Source organism: Odocoileus virginianus, unplaced genomic scaffold (assembly GCF_023699985.2).
Source record: "Odocoileus virginianus isolate 20LAN1187 ecotype Illinois unplaced genomic scaffold, Ovbor_1.2 Unplaced_Contig_26, whole genome shotgun sequence".
Lineage (NCBI taxonomy): Eukaryota > Metazoa > Chordata > Mammalia > Artiodactyla > Cervidae > Odocoileus > Odocoileus virginianus.
In genome coordinates this window covers 56,398-78,840 of record NW_027224343.1, presented here as the reverse complement: position 1 = coordinate 78,840, position 22,443 = coordinate 56,398, and the positions used below count along the sequence as shown (strand labels likewise).

The 22,443-nt window shown below is 47.7% G+C and overlaps 1 protein-coding gene across 6 annotated transcripts in view; it reads right to left on the bottom strand.

The window, feature by feature from the left end:
• TNFRSF11A (TNF receptor superfamily member 11a) overlaps nt 1-22,443 on the bottom strand; it is a 61,077-nt gene that overhangs the window by 7,789 nt on the left and 30,845 nt on the right. For 3 of the 6 annotated variants that reach the window (XM_070464497.1, XM_070464498.1, XM_070464503.1), the window contains exons 4-9: nt 19,758-19,898; nt 15,975-16,068; nt 14,270-14,379; nt 12,140-12,253; nt 9,462-9,514; nt 6,991-7,717 (exon numbers count right to left, since the gene is read on the bottom strand). In XM_070464497.1, coding sequence (XP_070320598.1) covers nt 6,991-7,717; nt 9,462-9,514; nt 12,140-12,253; nt 14,270-14,379; nt 15,975-16,068; nt 19,758-19,898 — 1,239 coding nt within the window. The remainder of the gene's footprint in view (nt 1-6,990; nt 7,718-9,461; nt 9,515-12,139; nt 12,254-14,269; nt 14,380-15,974; nt 16,069-19,757; nt 19,899-22,443) is intronic. The other 3 variants (XM_070464500.1, XM_070464501.1, XM_070464502.1) reach the window with 3 other exon arrangements.

Here is a 22,443-nt window from a genome sequence, read left to right as displayed (position 1 = left end):
TATAGGGAGACAGTGCCATGGTTCAAGGCACAGGCTTCAGAATCAGATGTGTGAGTTGTGGTTTCATTGCTGACTCACTGTGTGGTCCTGGGTGAGGAATGTGCCCATAGAATTTCTGTGAGGAACTAAGAAGGTAAGCATTAGTTGCTCATCCAGTTCCAACTCTCAGCAACCCCATGGACTGTAGCCCTCCAGGCTCCTCTGTCTATGAAATTCTCCAGGCAAGAATACTGGAGTGGGTTACCATTCCCTTCCCCAGGGGATCTTCCCAACCCAGGGATCGAACCTGGCGCTCCCACATTACAGGCAGATTCTTCACGGTCTGAGCCACCAGGGGAGCCAAACTCAGCCAGCACCTGGCAACACAAACCTCTGACTTTGTTGTTCAGTTGCTAAGTCACTTCCAATTCTTTGCGACCCCATGGACTGCAGCATGCTAGGCTCCTCTGTTCTCCAGTTTCCCAGTTTGCTCAAATTCATCTCCATGGAGCCAATGATGCCATCCAACATCTCCTCTGTCGTCCCTTTCTCTTCTTGCTCTCCATCTCTCCCAGCATCAGGGTCTTTTCCAATGAGTTGGTTCTTCACATCAGGTGACCAAAGTATTGGAGCTTCAGCTTCAGCATCAGTCCTTCCAATGAATATTCAGGGTTGATTTCCTTTAGGATTGACTGGTTTGATCTCCTTGCTGTCCAAGGGACTCTCAAGTCTTTTCCAGCACCACAATTCAAAAGCATCAATTCTTTGGTGCTCAGCCTTCTTTATGGTCCAACTTTCATACCTCTGATATCACTGATAAAAATGCAACCGTCAGGATGTCAGAACAGTCTTAATATGTCTCTTAACACAAAGCGACTGTTAGACTTCTCTGTGAAGGCTGTCTAAATGGATGCTTTGAGAACCAGTATGACATGAGAGTTTTGACTTTTAATTTTCTGGATATTTATTTGTTTATTTGGCTGTACCTGGTCTTCGTTGTAGCATGTGGTGTACAGTTCCCTGACCAGGGATTGAGCCCCGGCCCCCTGCATTGGAAGCATGGAGTCCTAACCACTGGACCACACAGAGAAGTCATTAAATTAGAAAATCTGAAGTTTCTAACATTTAAAACTGGTTGGTTGGCTCAACATTAATATTTAATGTGGCTTAGCTAGAAAAATTTTCAGGTCACTTGACAGAGTTAAAAATAGCATTTTAAGTCAACAGAAACAATGAACAAATAAAGTGTCTTATCGCGACCAGAAAGATGTTTATACTTTGTGAACTCCCTGGTTTGCATAGCAAGCTCCATGGAATCACTATTTCTCAGGCAGAGAGAATAAACTTCCTTGTAAGAACCCAATCCCTGAGAGAATTTACATTTTAAAGCAAGGTAATGCCATTGCTTGTCTCCTCAAAGGCTTATTATGTTGTTTAAAATGCATGATGTATGAATATTAAATCACAAGAACCATAGCAAATATTATCACCTAATTGTCATGTAGATTTTCTTCCAAGGAAAAGAACTAAAAATATACACAAACACACTCAAATTACCCAAGCTATATTGGGTTCTTCTGGAATTTTTTAAAAACATATTTTATATTTAACCCATATGCTTCTCATGTGATTTTCCTTTTTATGGAAATGCAAGATCTGTTTCAGGCATTTGGAAGAAACTGGGTCTATGATGATACGGGAAGGGAAGCAGGATTTAATAGTTCCATTCTGAATCACGCTTGAAAATTACTTAGAATGGCTCATAAATGAAACCTTTTCCAAAATGAGCCTCTTTAGAACACAAAGAAGGCAAGCAGGGCTAAATGAGAGCATATAATGAACAAAATTTTCATATATTTTAAAATAATGCATTGACTTTTAGCACCAATGAATGCTGAATTTTATTACCAAATAACTGAACTATAAAGTATTTTTAACTTACAGAGTCATTGAGCTAATACCTGCTCCCATAATACTTAGCTAAATGTCAAACATGCGGCTCAGGTAAACAATGTTTCCCTGGTGGCTCAGACAGCAGAGAATCTACCTGCAGTGCAGGAGACCAGGGTTCAATCCCCGGTCGGGAAGATCCCCTGGAGGAGGGCATGGCAACCCACTCCAGTATCCTTGCCTGGAGAATCCCATGGACAGAGGAGCCTGGTGGGCTGCAGTCCATGGGGTTGCAAAAAAGTGGGCACGACTGAGTGACTAACACTTTTCACTTTTCCAACATCAATACAAGTTAGTGGATGGCATTTCAGCAGGAAAGAGAAGCAAGCTAGAAACAGAGAAGTGTTCTTTGCTTGAGGGGAGGGGAGAAAGGGGAAGAAAACTGGGGTAAGAAGACCTTATCTGTCTCACAGGATGGAAGTGGAAGGTCAAAAACAGTCGTTTCAGGACGGAGTGGGGCCTGGGAGTCGGGGGTGGGGGGGCCCCCTCATCCTCCAGTGTCCCAGGCTCCCAGGCCTGAGCCTGGGTATGTCTGTACCACTTGGATGGACCAGCATCCTTACTTCTGCCACATCTGCCTCCTCCGCCCAGGACACCCAAGCCTACCCAGGATAGCTAGTGGCAGTCCCGCCATCCCCTGCCCAGCCCCCAACCCCCAGGACAGACGGGAGATGTGGGAGACTGAGAGGAAGTCAGGGAACAAGCTGGAGCTACGGGTTCTCATTCCTCTAGTTATTCACGACTGGATAAATGAATGAGTGAGCTTATGGACATGTATTCATTTATACGGTGAGTAAGCTGCCTCGGGAGAGACTAGGAAGGTCAGGCATGGTGACGGTCATGGGAACTTTTACCAACTAGCTGGCCATGGCTGCCTCGAGATGGTTGTTGTTAAAGGTGTGGGTATCATGGGCTCAGTGAGAAAGATGCCGGGTTACTACCAGGGGCTGCCAGGGGCACAGACGGGGAGTTGCCCTCGTTTAGGAAGCAGCATTTGAGCTTCCCTGGTGACTCAGTGCTAAAGAATCCGCCTGCAATGCAGGAGGTGCAAGAGACTCGAGTTTAGTCCTTGGGTCGGGAAGACCCCCTGGAGGAGGAAATAGCAACCCAGTCCAGTCTTCTTGCCGGGAAAACCATGGACAGAGGTGCCTGGCGGGCTACAGTCCATGGGGTCACAAAGAGTCGGACACAATCTGAGCAGGGACGTGAAGGTCAGGAGGCACTGGGTGCTCTGGAAAGGGCACAGGGCAGGGAGGAGGTGGCCACAGGGAGGGAAGCGGGTGGGCATGAGCAGAAGGGGAGAGGTTCCCGCCAAAGGGGCTGGGCGGCGTGGGCCAGGCAGAGGTGGGTGAGCTGGCTAAGGGGTCCATGCGGGGGGCCACACTTTCTCAGATTATTGATTCTTTTCATGTTGTCCACTCCCTGGTGCCCACCCCTACTACCAAGCTTTTCCAAGTTTCCACGTCTCAGTAGGACCTCAGTAAAAGACTCGATAGAGAATCGTGTAGCTGGTGCTCATGAAGAACTGTTAATTGTGCTCACGAAGAATTGTTGTGAGCCCCGTGAAGAAACACCTCCCTCCAGCAGAGAAGTGTCTGAACCAATTACATCATTTCAGGAGCCAGAATCAAGTCACTGGCCAACTGGTGACACTTGCATCACCAGAAGCTGTTCTTTCTTCCACGTGGAATGATTTTCTAGACACAGAACCCTCTAAACTCCAGGTGAAAGAGCTTGTCAGCAAGGTAACCACCATCATGTCATCAGGAGACTTTAAGACGTAAATTAGGACACGGTTACACAAAATGCGACCACAGTGTGTTTTTCCCCCCTCACTGGTTTTGGCTGATAATCCTCCCTGTTCTTTCAGAGTTGTAACACAGCTAAAATAAACTTACCATCGGGTATTGTTTTTGAAAGATATGCTTATGGAGCTGTTTGAAGAGCTATCATCATCTGCAAAAGGCAGTTGGGTGCCAAGAAGGTACTTTTCCCACTGAGGAAGTGTCCAGACCTGTCGTTTCTGCGAAAACCACTTGATTTGGTTGCAAGTTTTTTTTTTTTTCTTTTTAAATACTCACACAAACAAATCCAAAAGCCAATAAAAAGGTTATCTCCCTCAAGTCCTGAGAAGGTGCCTTTTAGGATTAAGCCCACTCATAACTTTCACCCAAGCACCATCCTCTTTCACACATTTTTATAGAACATAAATCATGACAATTTTTAAAAAGTAGTAAAGAAGCACTTCCTTGGTGGTCCAATGGCTAAGACACCTTGCTGCCAATGCGAGGGGCCCAGGTTTGATCCATGATTAGGGAGCTAGATCCCACAAGCCACAACTAAGACTTGGAACAGGCAAGTGAATTTTCTTTTTTAAAAATAATAATAGGCTTCCCTGGTGGCTCAGACAGTAAAGAATCCGCCTGCAATGTGGGAGACCTGGGTTTGATCCCTGGGTCGGGAAGATCCCTGGAGGAGGGCATGGCAACCCACTCCAGTGTTTTTGCCTGGAGAATCCCATGGACAGAGGAGCCTGGTGAGCTACAGTCCTTGGGGCCACAAAGAGTCGGACGCGACTGACTGATGACTAAGCACAGCACAGCACTAATGAGCAACTTCCCTGGTGGTTCAGTGGCTCAGGCTCCCTGATCTCAACGCAGGGAGACCATGACAGAACTCAAGATCCTGCATTCCACAGCTAAGACCTGGCACAGCCGTGGGGGAGGAGGTGGGGGGAGCAGCACTGAGAAAGCGCTATCGGACCAGGAACCAGGAGGCCATTCCATGCAGAAGTAATTATAGAGGCAAGAGCACAGCCTCAAAACTCAGTCTGGCTGCTCCTCAGGCGAACGTGAATCTGGCCCGCCTCCTGGCAACGCTCCACGGATGTTTTATATGGCCGAGCACCAGACTGAGACAGAAAAAGCAGTGTCAACTTCTTGCAAATTAACACCACTTAGTGGATGCTACATTTTTTTTTCTTTTTCCATGCTTAGATGTTTAGTGCTGGAGAGAAATAAAGGATTAAAAACAGAGATAGCCGCTGTTTTAACTCTTTACAGGAAAGTTCAGATCTGCCATTTTGGTGTCACACTAAGGGAAAATAAATGATCCCTTTCTCTTTGGCTAACATTGTTCTTCCTAGAAACTGCGTCCGCCTTTCACACGGCAGCGACGTCACCTTCGTGACGTCACAACCGAGGAAGCGCTCTTCCGGAGCGTCAGGGACGCGGCCCCGCCCCGCGGAGGCTCCGCCCTCCCTTCCCAGCCCAAGCCCTCGGGCTTTATGTGTGTGTCCAACCAGTGGAAAGAAAAGTCACCTCCAAAAAAGAAAGAGACCCACACAAACGAACCACAGAGCCAAACTTTTAGATATGGAAATCACTTAAAATCTTTGAAAAAAGAAAAAAGCTGAGGTCTTTGGAAGGAAAAACACATCAGGGTTCTTTGAAAAATACCCCCAGCTTATCTCCCTCTTTCAGTTTGACTGAGAGCTGATCGATCATTGACACAGCAGTGAGTCTGGGTAGGTACAGCCAAACCGCAAAACAGATTCAAATTCATCCCTAACTCAATAAGCCAGGCGTCATCGCCAGCATGAGACAAAGCGGTCCCCACTCAGGGCCCGATGGGGCTGCCTCGTGGTTATAAACAATTCTGAGAGCGGCTGCTAGACCTGCTGGCGGTCTAAAAGAGGCAGGACAGCTAGAGCATCCAGGGGAAAGGTGTCCCTGACTGGGCTTTGTGGGTTTGCAGAGGGGAGGAGGCTGTGAAGCCCTTTAAAGGGTACACGTGCATATGGTTCAGATGGTGAGGTCTGCCTGCGATGTTCTGGGAAGATTCCCTGGAGGAGGGCACGGCAACCCACTCCAGTATTCTTGCCTGGAGAATCCCATGGACAGAGGAGCCCTGGGAGGCTACAGTCCATGGGGTTGCAGAGTTGGACACGACTGAGCAACTAACACTTTCACTTTCATATATTCGTAGGGCTTCCCCTTTGGCGCAGATGATAAAGAATCTGCCTGCAATTCAGCAGACCCGCCGGGTTTGATCCCTGGGTTGGGAAGATCCCCTGGAGAAGGAAATGGCAACCCACTCCAGTATTCTTGCCTGGAGAATTCCATGGACAGAGGAGCCTGGCGGGCTACAGTCCATGGGGTTGCAAAGAGTCAGACACGACTGAGCTACTAAGTGAAGTTTCACTTCACTTTTCATATATTTATTTTTCTGGCGAGAGTGTCTAGAGCTTTGAGAAATTTCTGGAAGAGATCTCTGACCTCCCTGCTTCCCATAACACAGCAAATAATCTCCAGAGCCAGAGGAAGTCCTCGGCATAAGTGACAAAGTTCCTTGTAACTACATAATAAAATAGAGGGTGTTTTACCTTCGCAGAAAGAAGCTATAATATTACAACTGGTGGGTCATTTGTGCTCAAGCAGTGGTGCAGCAATAAATCTCCATCATGATTTTAAATTGTAAAACCATCCTCCTGGTTCCATAAATACATCCTATGCAGTGACTATAAAAGAGGCTTCTCCTAAAAAGCATCAAAGGATAGCTACTGCCTCATTAATTTGGTCCAGAATCAACGAACTACCCTCAATAAACACTCATTACTGAAGGATTAACTAGACAGTTTTGTTTGTTGTCCTGAAATTTATGAGTTTTTTGGGGTGGGATTTGAGGCCTAGGTTGCTTTAGGAAAAAAAATCCAGAAATCTGAGGGAATGCCTTGGCTTCAGCCAGCCCCGAGGTCAATGTTGACACTGTCTTCAGGGCTCAATGCTGAGATTTGAGGTCTAACCCCATCGTGAGGAGCCCGAAGGCAAAGGGCACGAGACACGTGTAAACCGAGAGAGATAGCCCACAGGGAGAGAGAGGATACAGTCCACAAACCCGAAGTGCGGAGTGAGCGGAAACCCACCCAGCGGAGGCTTCTCAGGAGAAAGCAGGAGCGGGTGTTTCCCACTGTGCATCCCTGCTCACCGAGAGGCGGTGATGGCGCGCAGACCCTGGAAGGAGCCAGGCCTTTGCCCGGAGGGAGAGCCTGCGGTCACTTACCTGAGGCAGGCGGCTGGTCACCCGGGCCCCCCCTCGCGGGGCCGGGAAGCTCGGCGGTGGCCCCGTCTGGGGGCTGGCCCCCCGCCTCGGCCGGGTCTGTGGCGGGCGGGAGGCCCATGCCGTAGGCGCACTGGGGCAAGGGTCCACTCGGGGGGGTCCCCAGTCCGGGCGCCGGGTCCCCCCCAGCCGGGTCCCCGCAGCCTGCACAGCCGTCGGCAGAGCGGGCGCCGGCCGCCCAGTGCGGGCAGCGGCCGCCCCCCGCTTCTCCGTGCAAGGACTTCTCGGGGGACGCGGGCCTCCACGCAGTCCTGCAGGGGGGCGCGGGGAGGCGGGGGCTCTCGGAGCCCCCCAGGCTGTCCGTCCCCGTGAAGCACTGGCTGAAGCTGTCGTTCTCGCCCACCTCCAGGGGCTCGGGGAAGGGCGACCGGCCCCCAGGCGGGGTGAGGACCACCATGGAGTCTGCGGTCCGGGGGGGCCTGTCCGTGTATTCGTCCTCCGTGGGCACTGGCCTGAAGGGGTCCCCCTCGATCTCGCTGACCAAGGAGAGCATCTCGGCGTCTCCCCGGGGTGGACAGGCCGCTGCGCACGCGCCCCCCGCCTCCGGACGGCACGTGTCTTCAGGAAACACCTTCTGTTCCAGGGTCAGCAGGAAGACACCCTCACAGACTTCGCGTGCGCTGCTGGCCTCCGCGTGAGTGCAGCTGAAACTGTTGCCTGCGGACTCCTGCTGATTTCAATTCAGAAGGCAGAGCGTTAATACCAGCGTTAGAACGTGGTTCTGCTAAATGCGGCTGAAAACGGTGTTTATGGTAATCATTTTCACCATAGTAAGTACAGATGGAATGCTCACTGCTGCGCTCTATTTGGGTTATTGAAGATTAGGGGGCGGGGGGAACCCTCAAATAGAGCCCAACCAGAAACAGAAGACTCGGACTGCATTTCCAAGGGGGCGGCCTGTTTACATCCACGCAAGGGAGGGAGCTGACTCAAGTGATTTCGGAGCACTGGGTCTCGCCTGTGCTCTCAATCTCCGTTTTTAAAACACCCATAAATAATGAATTCTAGTTAGCAACTTTGTTTTCTGCTATGGTATGGCTTAGTAATTCTGAAACTACTGTTTGTGTATTCTGGAATTGAGTAAATGAGTAAATATATTGAGAATAACGGGGTTTCCTGCTACGGAGAAGGGAAGATTGAAGCATAGATAAGGAAAGACTACAATGCATCCTGTAGTGCTGGGACTGGAATTAGAGCAATAGTATGAATTCAGGGTGGTGACTCAGCTGGTAAAGAATCCAGCAGCAATGCAGGAGAACCGAGTTTGGGAAGATTCCCTGGAGAAGGGAATGGCAACCCACTCCAGTACTCTTGCCTGGAGAATCCCATGGACAGAGAAACCTGGCTGGTTACAGTCCATGGCGTGGAAAAGAGTCAAACATGACTGAGCGACTAACACAACAGAATACCCAAGAAACTAGATCTAAAAAGCATATAATGGGATAATTCCTGAAATTGTTAAGATCAAATGTAAATTATATAATAGTGTTACACCACTGCTAAGTTTTCTGATTGTGATAAATGTACTATAATTACATAAGAGAATGTCCTTATGATGAAACTCACATGGGAGTATTTAAGGATGGAGGAGCATGATGTCTACCTCTCTGAAAAGATTCCAGAGAAAAAAATATACACACGCATAGACACACGCGATGCTGTGTTCAGTTGCTCAGCCGTGTCCGACTCTCTGTGACCCCATGGACTGTAGCCCGCCAGGCTCCTCTGTCCACGGGATTCTCCAGGCAAGAACACTGGAGTGGGTTGCTGTGCCCTCCTCCAGGGGATCTTTCCTGACCCAGGGATTGAACCCACATCTCCTAAGTCTCCTGCATTGGCAGGCAGGTTCTTTACCATTAGCAGCACCTGGGAAGCCCAGATACACATATGGAGAGCAAATAATAAATCATTGTGAACATATAAACAGTTGCTGGCTCTGAGTAGAGGGCATGATGAAGTTTTTTATACTACTCACTGCTCTCCTACAATGTTGAAGTCATACCCAAATTAAAAGCCACCAAAATAACTACAAAGGAAAGGAATGTGACCACTCTTCTCTCCTAGGGGTCTGTCCTGGGCAGTCGAGGTTGGTACTAAAATAACAATGTAAATAATACAAGGGTACAGAGATGACCGAAACAGAATGAAATGCAAAGAAAACAGCATTTAGGATTGGGATCAGTCCTGGGATGTGAGGTCCCACCCCCTTACTCAGTCACAATTTGGCTTAATATTTGACTAATAATAGCTATAGCAACCTACACCCTCCATGGATAGGCTCTTAATTCCCCGACCAGGGATCAAACCCAAGCCTCCTGCAGTGGAAGCACAGAATCCCAACTACTGGACCACCAGGGAATTTCCCCAAATTATTAACAGTATTTAAAGGAGGCACTTTAGACTTTTAAATTTACCTTATTTCCATTTAGGCGGCCGCAAGCCTCATTGACCCAGTGCCACAAATTAGCTAGAAAAACAAAGTAAAGATAAGGGCTTCATATTATTATTTCCCAGTTCTAATCAGTATTATTGACCTTTATGTCAGTTCAATATTATCTTTAAACACACTTGTCTGCAAATTTGTGAGTAAAAGATCCTGAGAGTGAAAACATAAAGAAAATCAATCAGTTTAAAGACTATGAAGGCATGTTCCTCTTCTTTATCAAAAAATAACTTTTTGATCTATGTAAAGCTGAACATTGGGTTGGCCAAAAAGTTCGTTCAGCCTCCAGTTCTGTCGCTCAGTTGTGTCCGACTCTTTGCGATCCCATGAACTGCAGCACACCAGGCCTCCCTGTCCATCACCAACTCCCGGAGTTTACACAAACTCATGTCCATTGAGTCGTTGATGCCATCCAACCATCTCGTCCTCTGTCGTCCCCTTCTCCTGCCCTCAATCTTTCCTAGCACCAGAGTCTTTTCAAATGAGTCAGCTCTTCACATCAGGTAGCCAAAGTATTCAAGTTTCAGCTTCAGCATTAGTCCTTCCAATGAACACCCAGGACTGATTTCCTTTAGGATGGACTGTTGGATCTCCTTGCAGTCCAAGAGACTCTCAAGAGTCTTCTCCAACACCACAGTTCAAAAGCATCAATTCTTCAGCGTTCAGCTTTCTTTGTAGTCCAACTCTCACATCCATACATGACTACTGGAAAAACCATAGCCTTGACTAGATGGACCTTTGTTGACAAAGTAACATCTCTGCTTTTTAATATGCTGTCTAGGTTGGTCATAACTTTCCTTCCAAGGAGTTAAGCGTCTTTTAATTTCATGGCTGCAGTCACCATCTGCAGTGATTACTGATAACTCATGATAATCTCTCTCTTAGAGGATTGCAAAAGCCCTCCTTACTGGTGGGTCTGCATCCACTCCTACTGTAACCCTAAATTTGTTTTAATTAGTCAAATAGCCAAGTACTAACCCCACAGGACTGGTTTCCTTCCCTCTGCTCAGGATGGGAACACCCTCCTTTGCACCTGCAAGGCTGCACCACCAGGGTGTGCCGCCCTTTCCAGGTTCACTTCACCCTGGTTCTCACTCTCTGCTCCAGCTGCACCAACTTTCCAACCCCCCCCCCAGCTCGCCCTGCTCCCTCCAAAGATGCAATTCTCTTGTCTTCCCTAGGGCTAGTGCAATCCAACTTGTCTTTCAGATCTTAGCTCCCCTGGGAGGTCCTGGCTGACCACAAAGCTGGACAAACAACTCTGTCACCTGAAGCTCTGTACCCCCCTTTCCACACTCAGCCTCACTCTGGGCAAAACGCCTGCCTTGCCCACTGAGAAGCCTCCTCCATGAGGACAAGTGTCTGTCCAGACACTGGTGACCAATAAACACGTGTTGAATGAAGGGATGAAGAGGAAGCAGACAGTCACACATCCCGACTCACTGATTGGCAGGCCCACTGCCCTTGGCATTCGTAAGCTATGGCCAGAAGAGATTATGACAGAGACAAAAACTAAAGAATTAAACATCAGAAGTCTGTTTATCTCATGAAAACATGACTCAATGAGCCAGCAATCTGTCAGCATCTTTGAACATGCGTTATTCAGATCTCCACGTCTGATGCTGCAGAGGTGAAGCTGCATTGAATAACAATATTCAACAGGGAAGAGACTTTTAAAAAAGGGAAGTCCAACTTCTCCCCTTCGCTCTCTGCTTAACGCTTGGCATCTTCAATCACATCTGCCCTCTTCTGTTAGTCTTTTGATTGATCAGGGTTACGTTAGGTATTGGAATGTTAATGGGAACGGTAAGATATGCAGGGTTTTGTGAAGTCCATGGATGTGACGGTGGGAGAACTGATGGAACCACAGCAAAGGCGGATGCAATAAACAAGCGAGCAGCTGAAAATGGGGAAGGACGGTGAGACCACAGGTGCTTCAAAAGTACGAGTATGGCTGAGCCCCTTTGGTACCCACCGGTAATTATCACAACACTGTCAATAAGCTGCTCTCCAGGATAAACAAAAAGTTAAACAGATCAGGGGCAGTTTAGGAAACCTAGTGATGGTTTAAGGGTTAAGAAACCTTTCTTAAAAATTATACTGTTTTAGCTTTGGAGTATAAAAGTCAAACAGGATATGATGTTAAAAGATACCATCAAACAATATTTTGGTGGAAAACCATTCCCAATAAACATGATGACACTTGATTATTCATCTAAGAATGAGCACCTGCATCTTACTGAATATAAGACAACTTGTTTTCAGAATTTTAAATTCACTTCTCAAGGTAACCACTCAGTCAAAACTTTCCATCTGCCATTTACCTGAACATATTGTTTTAATTAATTATGTAATTAAAAATGTATTCTAGGTTACATGCAACCCCTGTATATCTGATATGCATAACCTTTACAATATTTATCAGTTTCCTGCACCTAGGATAAATAAATATATTTCTTATTCATAAACAAGAACAACGGATTTTTGTTTGTTTTGCTAGAGAACAATGAATCAGGTATAAGGTGTGTTTCGCCTTAGTTTAAACAGATCGAAAGAGGCAGTCAGAGGGCAATATTCGTATCTTCAAAGCATGCACCTGGAGATGCATGTTTGCTTTAAGACTCAGGTTCAAAACCCACGGACAAATACCTGTCAGCGCTTTCCCTTGTTTCCTGTAGTAAACACCGAAGATGACGGCAGCCAGCAAAGCCACAGACATGAAGAGGAGCAGAATAATTAAACTGGGCAAGTAAATCTGCGGTTCTGTGTGGGAAGAAAACGGGGAAAACAGCACTGGCCACTGTTCATCTTTACTCCTTCTCAAAAAAAACAACAGGATTCAACTAACTCCTGGAATCAAGGATGTTGGTATGGAATAAAAGAAGCAGGAAGGGACCCAAGGCAGACTGTGGGTTTGTGGAGGGGAGCTCCCATCAGAAAGGGTGAGGTCAAAAACATAGCCCAAGCCGGCCGGACTGCCTTCGCCCTGAGGGGGGCCAGCCCAGGACCGCCTTTAGATGCTTGCACTCTAGAACAACCCTAATCGGCCTGACCGCACCATCCAGCTCCACCTTTGCTCACCTGCAGAACACATCACTCTCCAGGTGGATGGGCTCTGGAGGCAAAAGGGAGCCTCTTATCATAGCTCTTTCCAAATAACCACATGGCACCAGGGTTTTGCTGGTCATGAGAACAGAACCACAGCCATCCCGCAGAGTGTTTCAGGCACTTCATCTACAACACCGTGTGGGCTCAACCATCTTGTTCACCCCACCTGCTCACTTAAATGCTAGTACCTTTATATTATAAACTCTTGGTTTACACGACCTGGTTTCTGAGGCTCTGGCCTTTCTTTTCCTTCTGTCTTTTTTTAAGACAATTTTTAATTCCCTTGGTTATCTTTAACAGTCTCTTCAGAATGGTCTTTTTAAAATGCTGCTCTCTGTTTATAATAGCCAGGACATGGAAGCAACCTAGATGCCCATCAGCAGATGAATGGATAAGGAAGCGATGGTACATATACACCATGGAATATTATTCAGCCATTAAAAAGAATACATTTGAATCAGTTTTAATGAGATGGATGAAACTGGAGCCCATTATACAGAGTGAAGTAAGCCAGAAAGATAAACACCAATACAGTATACTAACAAATATATATGGAATTTAGAAAGATGGTAACAATAACCCTATATGCAAGACAGAAAAAGAGACACAGATGCATAGAACAGGCTTTTGGACTCTATAGGAGAAGGCGAGGGTGGGATGATCTGAGAGAATAGCATTGAAACATGTATATTATCAAGTGTGAAACAGATCACCAGTCCAGGTTGGATGCATGAGACAAGTGCTTGGGGCTGGTGCACTGGGAAGACCCAGAGGGATGGGGTGGGGAGGGACGTGGGAGGGGGGGTTCAGGATGGGGGACACATGGACACCCATGGCTGATTCATGTTAATGTATGGCAAAAACCACTACAATATTGTAAAGTAATTAGCCTCCAAATAACAAAAATAAATGGGAAAAACTGTTGCTCTCCGTAATGTCTTGTCCGGAACCTCTGACGCCCTCCTGTTTGCTGACGTGTCTGAGCCGCAGCCGTGCTTCTCTTAGTCCGCGTTTGCCAACATGCCTCTGCACCCAGGGCGCTCCTGCCTCGTTGGGAAGCTCCTCCTGGCTGAGATGCCTGGACCCACCTCCACAGCATCTCACTCCCCTGGGCAAGCAGCTTCCACACTAACCGCCCGCTTTCTGTTGGTCACTGAAACTGTACTTGAGGTTGACTGGATCCTCCAAATGTTCCATAAATAATGGTAATTGTATTCTACCAAGTTGCTGACTCTGGTTGGTGATCAAAATCTCCCATAGTTATCCTGCTGTGATAACCACTACCGTACCATATTTGGGCATTTTAATTTATATTTGCACCTCAATTTTCTTTCTTTTTTGGGGGGTATATATGAATAAAGTATTGGTTATCCATTCCACAGTAGAAAATCATCAACTAAAAAACACTGATAAAATGAAATACTGAGCTGAGCTTGGATAGAGAAGTTGCTCAGTCATCTCCAACTCTTTGCAACCCCATGAACTGTAGCCCGCCAGGCTCCTCTGTCCATGGGATTTTCCAGGCAAGGATACTGGAATGGGTAGCCATTCCCTTCTCCAGGGACCACGATAGGATGAGATGAAAAGGGAGAGACGGCTGCCTCTGGATATAGCATGTAATTCGAGAGAAATCTAGAACTGACTAGACTGGGGCACACCTACCCAACCAACCTTTTCTATTAAACATACCACTTGGTGGATCTGCAGGTGGGAGAGGGCTACAAACCACATCTGATTCATCGGTTCCGCGACGCACTTCTCTCTCTCCGAGAATGGTGCAGCTGTGAAGAGAAAGGTACGTAAGTCCTTTGGTTTCATATCCTTATTTAAAAAAAAAAAAAGCTATAAAAGATTCTACCCCATTAGACTGCAAGCTCATTCAGGAGAGGAACCAAGGTCTTCCTGCACGTTTGAATCCCTGGTGCCTGTCCACACACACTAAGGTGGGCAGAGAGATGAGCGAAAGTGACTACTGCCGTTGCTGACATCTGCTCTTGGAGCGTGGTCCGTGACGGCAGACCGGTGTGTTTAGTAAAGAAGATTCCAAATCCAATTACCATGGCTAAGTGATAAACTTTTGAAGTTGAAATGAATACCCTTTTGAAGTTGAAAACACAGAAAATCTTTTTCAAAATAAAACCTGGATGGGTGGATCCGACAATAAATATTTAACGAGAATTAATTTATTGGGAACTGAAAGAATCATGATATTGATTATGAGTATTCAACAACAGGCAAGCAGTGAAAGGATCCAGGAATTTCACTACAACTTTGCTCACATAAGTGTGAGATAGTATACAGGTGAGATGATACATTACAGATTTATTTATCACTGGAAAAAACTGGAAATCACTTAAACGACTAGAATAGGGAGCTTGTGAGAGTTGGACCATAAAGAAGGCTGAGGGCTGAAGAATTGATGCTTTCAAACTGTGGTGCTAGAAAAGACTCGAGAGTCCCTTGAACTGCAAGGAAATCAAACCAGTCAATCCTAAAGGAGATCAACCCTGAATATTCATTGGAAGGAGTGATGCTGAAGCTGAAGCTCCAATACTTTGGCCACCTGATGTGAAGAACTGACTCACTGGAAAAGACCCTGATGCTGGGAAAGATTGAAGGCAGGAGGAGAAGGAGACAACAGAAGATGAGATGGTTGGATGGCATCACCGACTCAACGGACATGAGTTTGAGCAAGCTCCAGGAGATAGTGAAGCCTGATGTGCTGCAGTCCATGGGGTCGCAAAGTCTGACATGAAGGAGCAACTGAACAACAAGGGAACTTGTTAAATAAATTATGGTACATCTCTGTGACAACACACTATGTAGTTATAAAAGCCACAAAGACGTAAGTAAGTTAATGTGGAGTGCGTTTTCTTCAGGATACATTATGTGGGAAAAAAAACCCAAGTGTGTAAACATTTACTTAAGCAGGAGGCTTCTATATGCACATATACAATGCACACATACACACACACATAAATAAATAAACCAGTGATAAATAATAAAAACAATAATAGTAAATATAAATAATAAATAAATAAACAAATAAACCAGTGATGCTGGGAAGCTGGGCAAACAGAGACTGGTGAGTCTCTTGTGATAAGCATCATAAGCAACTAAATAAAGTTGGAGAAGGGGAAAGCAGCTGCAGCTGTAATCAGAGCTCCGCAGCGGCGCACGGCTCCTGCCACCCGTCCGAGGACAGGCTGCTGGGGCTTCTCTCCCTCACACCCAGCTGACAGACTGTGTCTGCTGTGAAACTCGCTTCCCGAGGAAGCCTCCCCAGACTGCATCACTCTGTTTTCACAACAGACGAGACAGCGGAGGTGGAGTTCTTCCGAATCCAGACGCCCTTGATCCCCTCGCCATCACTCACTTGGTCCAGGGCCTGCACGAGTCCGTGGCGGAAGTGGTGTTGGAGAAGAAGCCTGCGGGGCAGGGCTCACACACCGTGTCCTTGTTGAGCTGCACTGTCGGAAAGACCGGCGGACAAGAGAACACAGGGCAGACGGGGACACTTAGAGATCGGCCAGGAGGGGCCCCCCGGCGTCCCCCCGCCGCCCTGGCCCCCTGCGGCTGCTGGCGGAAGCCCCCCAGGCTTCAGGGGGCCCGAGACAGCAGCACGTCCAGGGGCCCAGGCGCAGAGTCGGGACGCGAAGGCTGGACCTGAATGCGGTCCGGCTCTCCAGTCCACGGCCTCTGCCATCAGAGCTGCTGTCCTAGGCACCCATCCTTCGTTTCCCCGCCAGGAAGCTGCTGTTCGTTTCCTTTCAGCCAAGTCTGTTCTCTCCGGTCTCCTTCACCGGCTTCGGTACAGAGAGTGGTAGCCCATTAACTACTTTGAAAGGAAACTTCTTGCCCTGACCCCTTCTGATCAATAATCTTACCAGTCTAAGTATCAGAGTATTGACTAACTTCAAAAACAAAACCCACGCTACACTATGGGTCTCCTCTTAAACCAAGGGTTGGCAATAACAGTTGTTTTCTGTTAAGGGCCATATGATAAATATCTTAGGCTTACGAGGCCCTCTGCTCTCTGCGAATTACTTGCAGCGTGAAAGCTGTCACAGACAATGTATAAAAACACATTGGCTGTGTTCCGATAAAACCTACTTACAAAAACACAAGTGATGGGATGGATTTTGGACCCAGAGCACTCAAAGCAGGAATTAATCCTGGTTAGTAAGCTATCTTTGCCTCTCTCATATTCCTCATAAACTATATTATCAAACTAGGAAATGTCTCAGATTTCCTCTGTCTGTTCCTTTTACTGCAACTGACACACGGTGAGCCTTTGGTAGTTCCGATAAAGAAGGACACTGGCTACCATGTGCTATCATAATAAGCAATTGTCTTGTGCCAAAACCACAAATTACTCTTGAAATTAGTAGCACTTCTGTGGTTTATCTTCATGAATAAAATGCAAAAATAAGGAATTACATTTTCTCTGTCCAAAGTCAAGTGGGAAGTACACTCTTGGTTTTTGCAATTGCTCAATACATAGCAGGTGTGCATGTGTGCCAAGTCATTTCAGTCGTGTCCAACTCTGAGACCCCATGGACTGTAGCCCGCCAGGCTCCTGTCTGTGGGATTCTCTAGGCGAGAGTAGTGGAGTGGGTTGCCAAGCCCTCCTCCAGGGGATCGTCTTGACCCAGAGATCAAACTTGGATCTCCTGCACTGCAGGCGATTCTTCGGATTCTTCGCCGTGTGAGCCCCGGGGAAGCCCCAGTAAGTAGCGTCCTCATTCCTCACTCTAGCAATTAGATTTGCCTTGAAACGGTATCAGCAAAGGTACAGTTAACATCTAGTCACTCGGATGAATTCAAACAGCTTTTAAAATGATAATCGCACTCTAGAAGAGTAACCCTTAAAAACAAAATGATTCCTAAGGGGCTGCAAGGCACAAAGAGCTTGACAGGTGCTGACTTCTGTACACTTGACTCACGTCTGCCCTGAACTGCTGGGGCATCTGCAGTTTCTCCCTTTTTTTCTCTTTCACAATCACACTACTCCCACTTACAAAAGAAGGCACACTTCATACCTACTCCAAATCCTACCGTGGAGCCAAACTTCTGAGGTGCCAAACAAAGCAACAAGTCAAAAGATCGGTGACAGAAAGCTGCTTCGTTTTGTCTCTCCTGTCCATCTATCAGGGCTTCCCCCACAGCTCAAACATAAAGAAACCACGGGCAATGCAGGAGATCCCAGTTCGATCCCTGGGTCAGGAAGACTCCCTGGAAAAGGGAATGGCTACTCACTCCAGTATCCTTGCCTGGAGAATCTCATGGACAGAGGAGCCTGGCGGGCTACAGTCCACGGGGTCACAAACAGTCAGACACAACTGAGTGACTGACATCCATTAAGGGCAAGGGTGTGACAACACAAAAGTGGTAACTGGAATCAGGTTGACTTGTTCTGAGTTCAAATATATTGTGATGCAGGGGTGAGATTTTCATGCATCCATGTCACCCTCTCTACCCTTCACCTATTGCATTCCAAAGGGGCAAAGCAGAGAAGACAAGAACCAGAAAAGAAAAGAAAAAAGCAGAAAGGGCCAGCACCTTCTTCCATGCAGTTTAACAAGTTGCATGAACGGCCCTGAGTCTTACCTACAGCTTAGAACCAGAATTCAGAAGGGAGTAGGTTGTCATGAGATTTGTTTTAGTAAACAAAAAGTCAAGTCCGACTTTTCCCAAGAGAAAGCCTCTCTGGTTTAAATGATAATCAGGGCTGACTTATTCAGACTCTGTGACAAAGATTTTCCTCAATATGAAATGAAACGAATAATATTTTAATTCTTCCAACTCAGACTTTACTTTTATAACTATTAGTATAGCAAAATTATATAATATAGTCATTCATCTTTTGGACCAACTGTGTAATAACCACTATAGAACAAGTCAGTCCAGAAGAAATGTTTTTAACCTTAAAAGCTTGAGTCACAAGAAATTTTTAAAAATTAAAATTTCATGGTATTCCCTGGTGGTCTAGTGATTGGTTAGAACTCAGAGCTTTCACTGCAGGGGGAGGGGATAGAGGGGGTGAAGTGGAGGGTGGTTCGTTCCTGGCAGGGGGAATCAAGGCCCTGCAAGGAGCCTGGTGCAACCAAAAAGAAAAGAAAAGTAAAATTTCAAATAGGTGCATTTTTAAAATGTGAAGAGAGTATGAAAAGGTAATTAGTAAAAACCTTCTGAGCCTAAAAATATATTACGATGAAACTCTGTGAGGAAAGTGAAATGGATACAAATCAAACGAGAGAAAAAGAGCCACATAGAGTTTCCAACAGTTAGAGACGATCATTGCAATTTTATTTTTTCATTTAAAAAAAATTTGGCCACACCCTGGGACATGTAGGACCTTAGTTCCCCGAGCAGGGGTCAAACCCACGTCCCCTGAGCTGGACGCGGAGTCTTAACCACTGCACCTCCAGGTAAGGCCTCTGATAGCCACCTTTTTACACGGATGATGATGGGTATCCAACTGCTAGGAGTTCAGAACCCACTGAAAATGTTATAAAGTGTTACGGACTAATTCCCTGGAAACTAAGTCCTTAGCAACTCTTGAAATTTGTAATAAAAATGCTTAGATGTCGATTAAAAATTTTGACTGGACGCACACGGCTTTGCAAAATTCTTCTAAGAGGGTGCACAAGTTCTAAAAAAAAATTGGGGGGACCCCTGCCTGATCCTGTTTCCCCCTAAATGGGGATGGGAAGGTTTTGCAGGAGGAGGAGCCTGGGGTTGGGCGCTGAGCTCTCACGCGTCCTGCGGGAAAGCACCCTGCGCTCGGCCTCCGGGGAACCTCATCGGCCTCCGGGGACCCTCGTCTCCCGCGCCCCCGCGCCGGGCCAGCGTGACGGCGCAGGGGAGCGCCCCGAGAAGCCTCAGGCGCGGGGCCCGCCCGCACACAGGGGAGCGCCCACGGGGCCCCGAGAGGCCTCAGGCGCGGGGCCCGCCCGCACACAGGGGAGCGCCCACGGGGCCCCGAGAGGCCTCAGGCGCGGGGCCCGCCCGCACACAGGGGAGCGCCCCGAGAAGCCTCAGGCGCGGGGCCCGCCCGCACACAGGGGAGCGCCCGCGGGGCCCCGAGAGGCCGCAGGCGCGGGGCCCGCCCGCACACAGGGGAGCGCCCCGGGAGGCCCCGCGCGGCCGCGCGTACCGGGGCGGGCGCCGAAGCCGCGCGCGCACTCGGCGTTACGGCTGCAGCAGTGGCAGTCCTCGCTCCAGTGGTAGCCGGAGATGCAGGCGCAGCGCCGCGACGCCGTCCGGTTGCCGGGCTCCACGGCCCTCAGGGCCTTGCCTGCGGGAGAGAAAGACACGCCGTCGCCTCGTGCCATTCGCGCCCGCCGCCCCCGCCCTGGGCCCCTCGGACCCCCGGCGCCCGGCGCCCGGCCGCCCGGGGCGCGCGCGGTGAGTCGCGAGGCCAGGATCCGGGAACGCTCAGGTTCCCCCGCGCCTCTGGTGCCGGGACCAAAACATCCCACTCGGTTTGTTTTTTTTTTTTTTTTTCTCCTCTCTTTCTCAATAATTAGGAGACCTGTACGTTTTGAGAAGTCAATTTTCATGTTAGTAGGAAGATTAAGGCCCAGGGAGTTGCTAAGTACTGACGATTTTGATTAATGCAAAACTGGACTTAACAGCTCCTTGATTTTTAGTAAATTCAGATGTGACATGCATTCTTAACACCAGGGCTAACGGGATCTAAACCCATAGGTTTTCTGGAGACGGGGGTTCATCTGGGGTCCTGTAGGGCCTCCTTGAAAACAGACCTCCCTGTGTGAGCAGATAAGTGGGAGAAGCACAGAGGCTGGGCCTGGCGGCATACTTGGAAATTAATCTCTCCCCCAAATTCAGGATAAGGCATTTGTCCTGTCTTTTCTTACAACACGGAGCACAGTGCATCCCCAGCTGAGGGCAGAGGAGGTCATCCTGCCTTCGTTTCAGCTCTCACACTGGAAACCAGACTCCGTTTGTTCTGTTTAGTGTCTTTATTTCTGTGTTTTGTTGATGAGCTTCTTCTGTAAAGCGGCCCCCCCAGCCTAAGGCTGAACTGTTGCTGAGTGTTTAGAGGAAGGCAATGATGTGTCTTCCAGAGAAAATCCATACGTTAGATAAACTGTGTTAAGTGTTGTTTATTGTGACACTGTTAATGCAACAAAATATTTCTTAAATAAGGTGTCTTTACACAAGAAACAGGCACAAATGTAGGTCATGTTTACCCACCCAGGGGAAGTATTTGCTAACTCAGTGTTTGTGATGACTTTATAGAACTTAAGTGTCCTGAATAACAGACTTCCCCAGTGGCTCAGGTGATAAAAGAATCTGCCTTCAATAGGGGAGACCTGGGTTCAATCCCTGGGTTGGAAGATCCCTTAGAAAAGGGAATAGCAACCCACGCTAGTATTCTTGCCTGGAGAATTCCATGGAGAGAGTGGGCTACAGTCCATGGGGTCACCGAGAGCTGGAACCAGATGAGCAACTTAGCACGCATGCATGCATGCACGCACAGTGAATAACAGGAACCAACTGCACACACATACACTCAAAACAGCACAATAATATTATTTAAAACAGACCTCCTATCACTATACAACCTCATCTATCCTGGATTGTCCAAACAGCCCTTGTACTGTATATCCCTTAATACTTACCAGTGTTAGTTATGGATTGATGTTTGTGTCCCCTGAAAATTCTTATGTTGAAGTCCTCATCCCCTTCAGTGTGATGGCATTAGGAGGTGGGGGCTTTGGGAGGTGATTAGGTCATGAGGGTGGAGCCACCCTGAATGGGATTAGTGCCTTTATAATAAGAGACAGCAGAAAACGTGCTTTCATTCTCTGCTCTCTACCACATGAGGACACAAGAAAGTGGCTGTCCTGGAGCCAACAATAGGGCCCTCATGAAGGACCGGGCCATGCCGGCACCCTGCTCTCGGACTTCCCGCCTTCGGAGCTGTGAGGGGTACGTGTCTGCTGCCACAGCAGCCTGGACTGCCGAGGACAGAGCGCCAGAGGAAACCAGCCAACCAGAAGCGCGTCCCAGGTCGCTGTCTGGAGCTGTAACTGCAGGGAAGCAATGTCTCCCGTGCCCCTTCTTTCCAGAACAGAGCCTGGGGGACCAGAGGGCCCTCTGCCTTCAGGGCCCACTCTCCAAAGCCCAGGTCAGCTGTGACACACCACGACCAACTTGCATAAACGTGGACCTAATGTCCGCAACACACATGGACAAGAGTCATTCTCCTTGGAAAACTTGAATTCTGGTCTCCCACTCAAACTCTGGTGGTTGTTCGTTGTTGAGGAGTGTCCGACTCTGTGACCCCACGGACTGCAGCCCACCAGGCTCCCCTGTTCATGGGATTTCCCAGGCAAGAATACTGGCGTGGGTTGCCACTTCCTTCTCAGGGGTCTTTCTGACTCAGGGATGGGACCCCCGTCTCCTGCTTCGCAGGCAGATTCTTTACTGCTGAGCCACCAGGGAAGCCCCCCACCCCCACTCAAAAGTAAGTGCATATAACCCTGTGTGGTGATGGATGATTTTGACATATTTTTTAATATCTTAATGCACCAGGTTTGGGGCTTTAATCAATTTTGGCAGTAGACCGAGTGAATCTTTCTTTCCAAGAGACAGTGATGAGTCAAACTCACCACTAAGCAATGGGAAAGAAAAAGGACTTGATCAGATGCTTTGCTCAGTGGACTTTCCATGTTACCTTCTCCAAAGTCTGCCAGCTGTCTCTAATTTTAGAAATATTACAGTGCTTTAAAAAATACTTATTTCCTAGCATTTTTGTTCTATTTGAAAAAAAAAAAAAACATATATATCAATACAAGGATCAATCCTTGTAG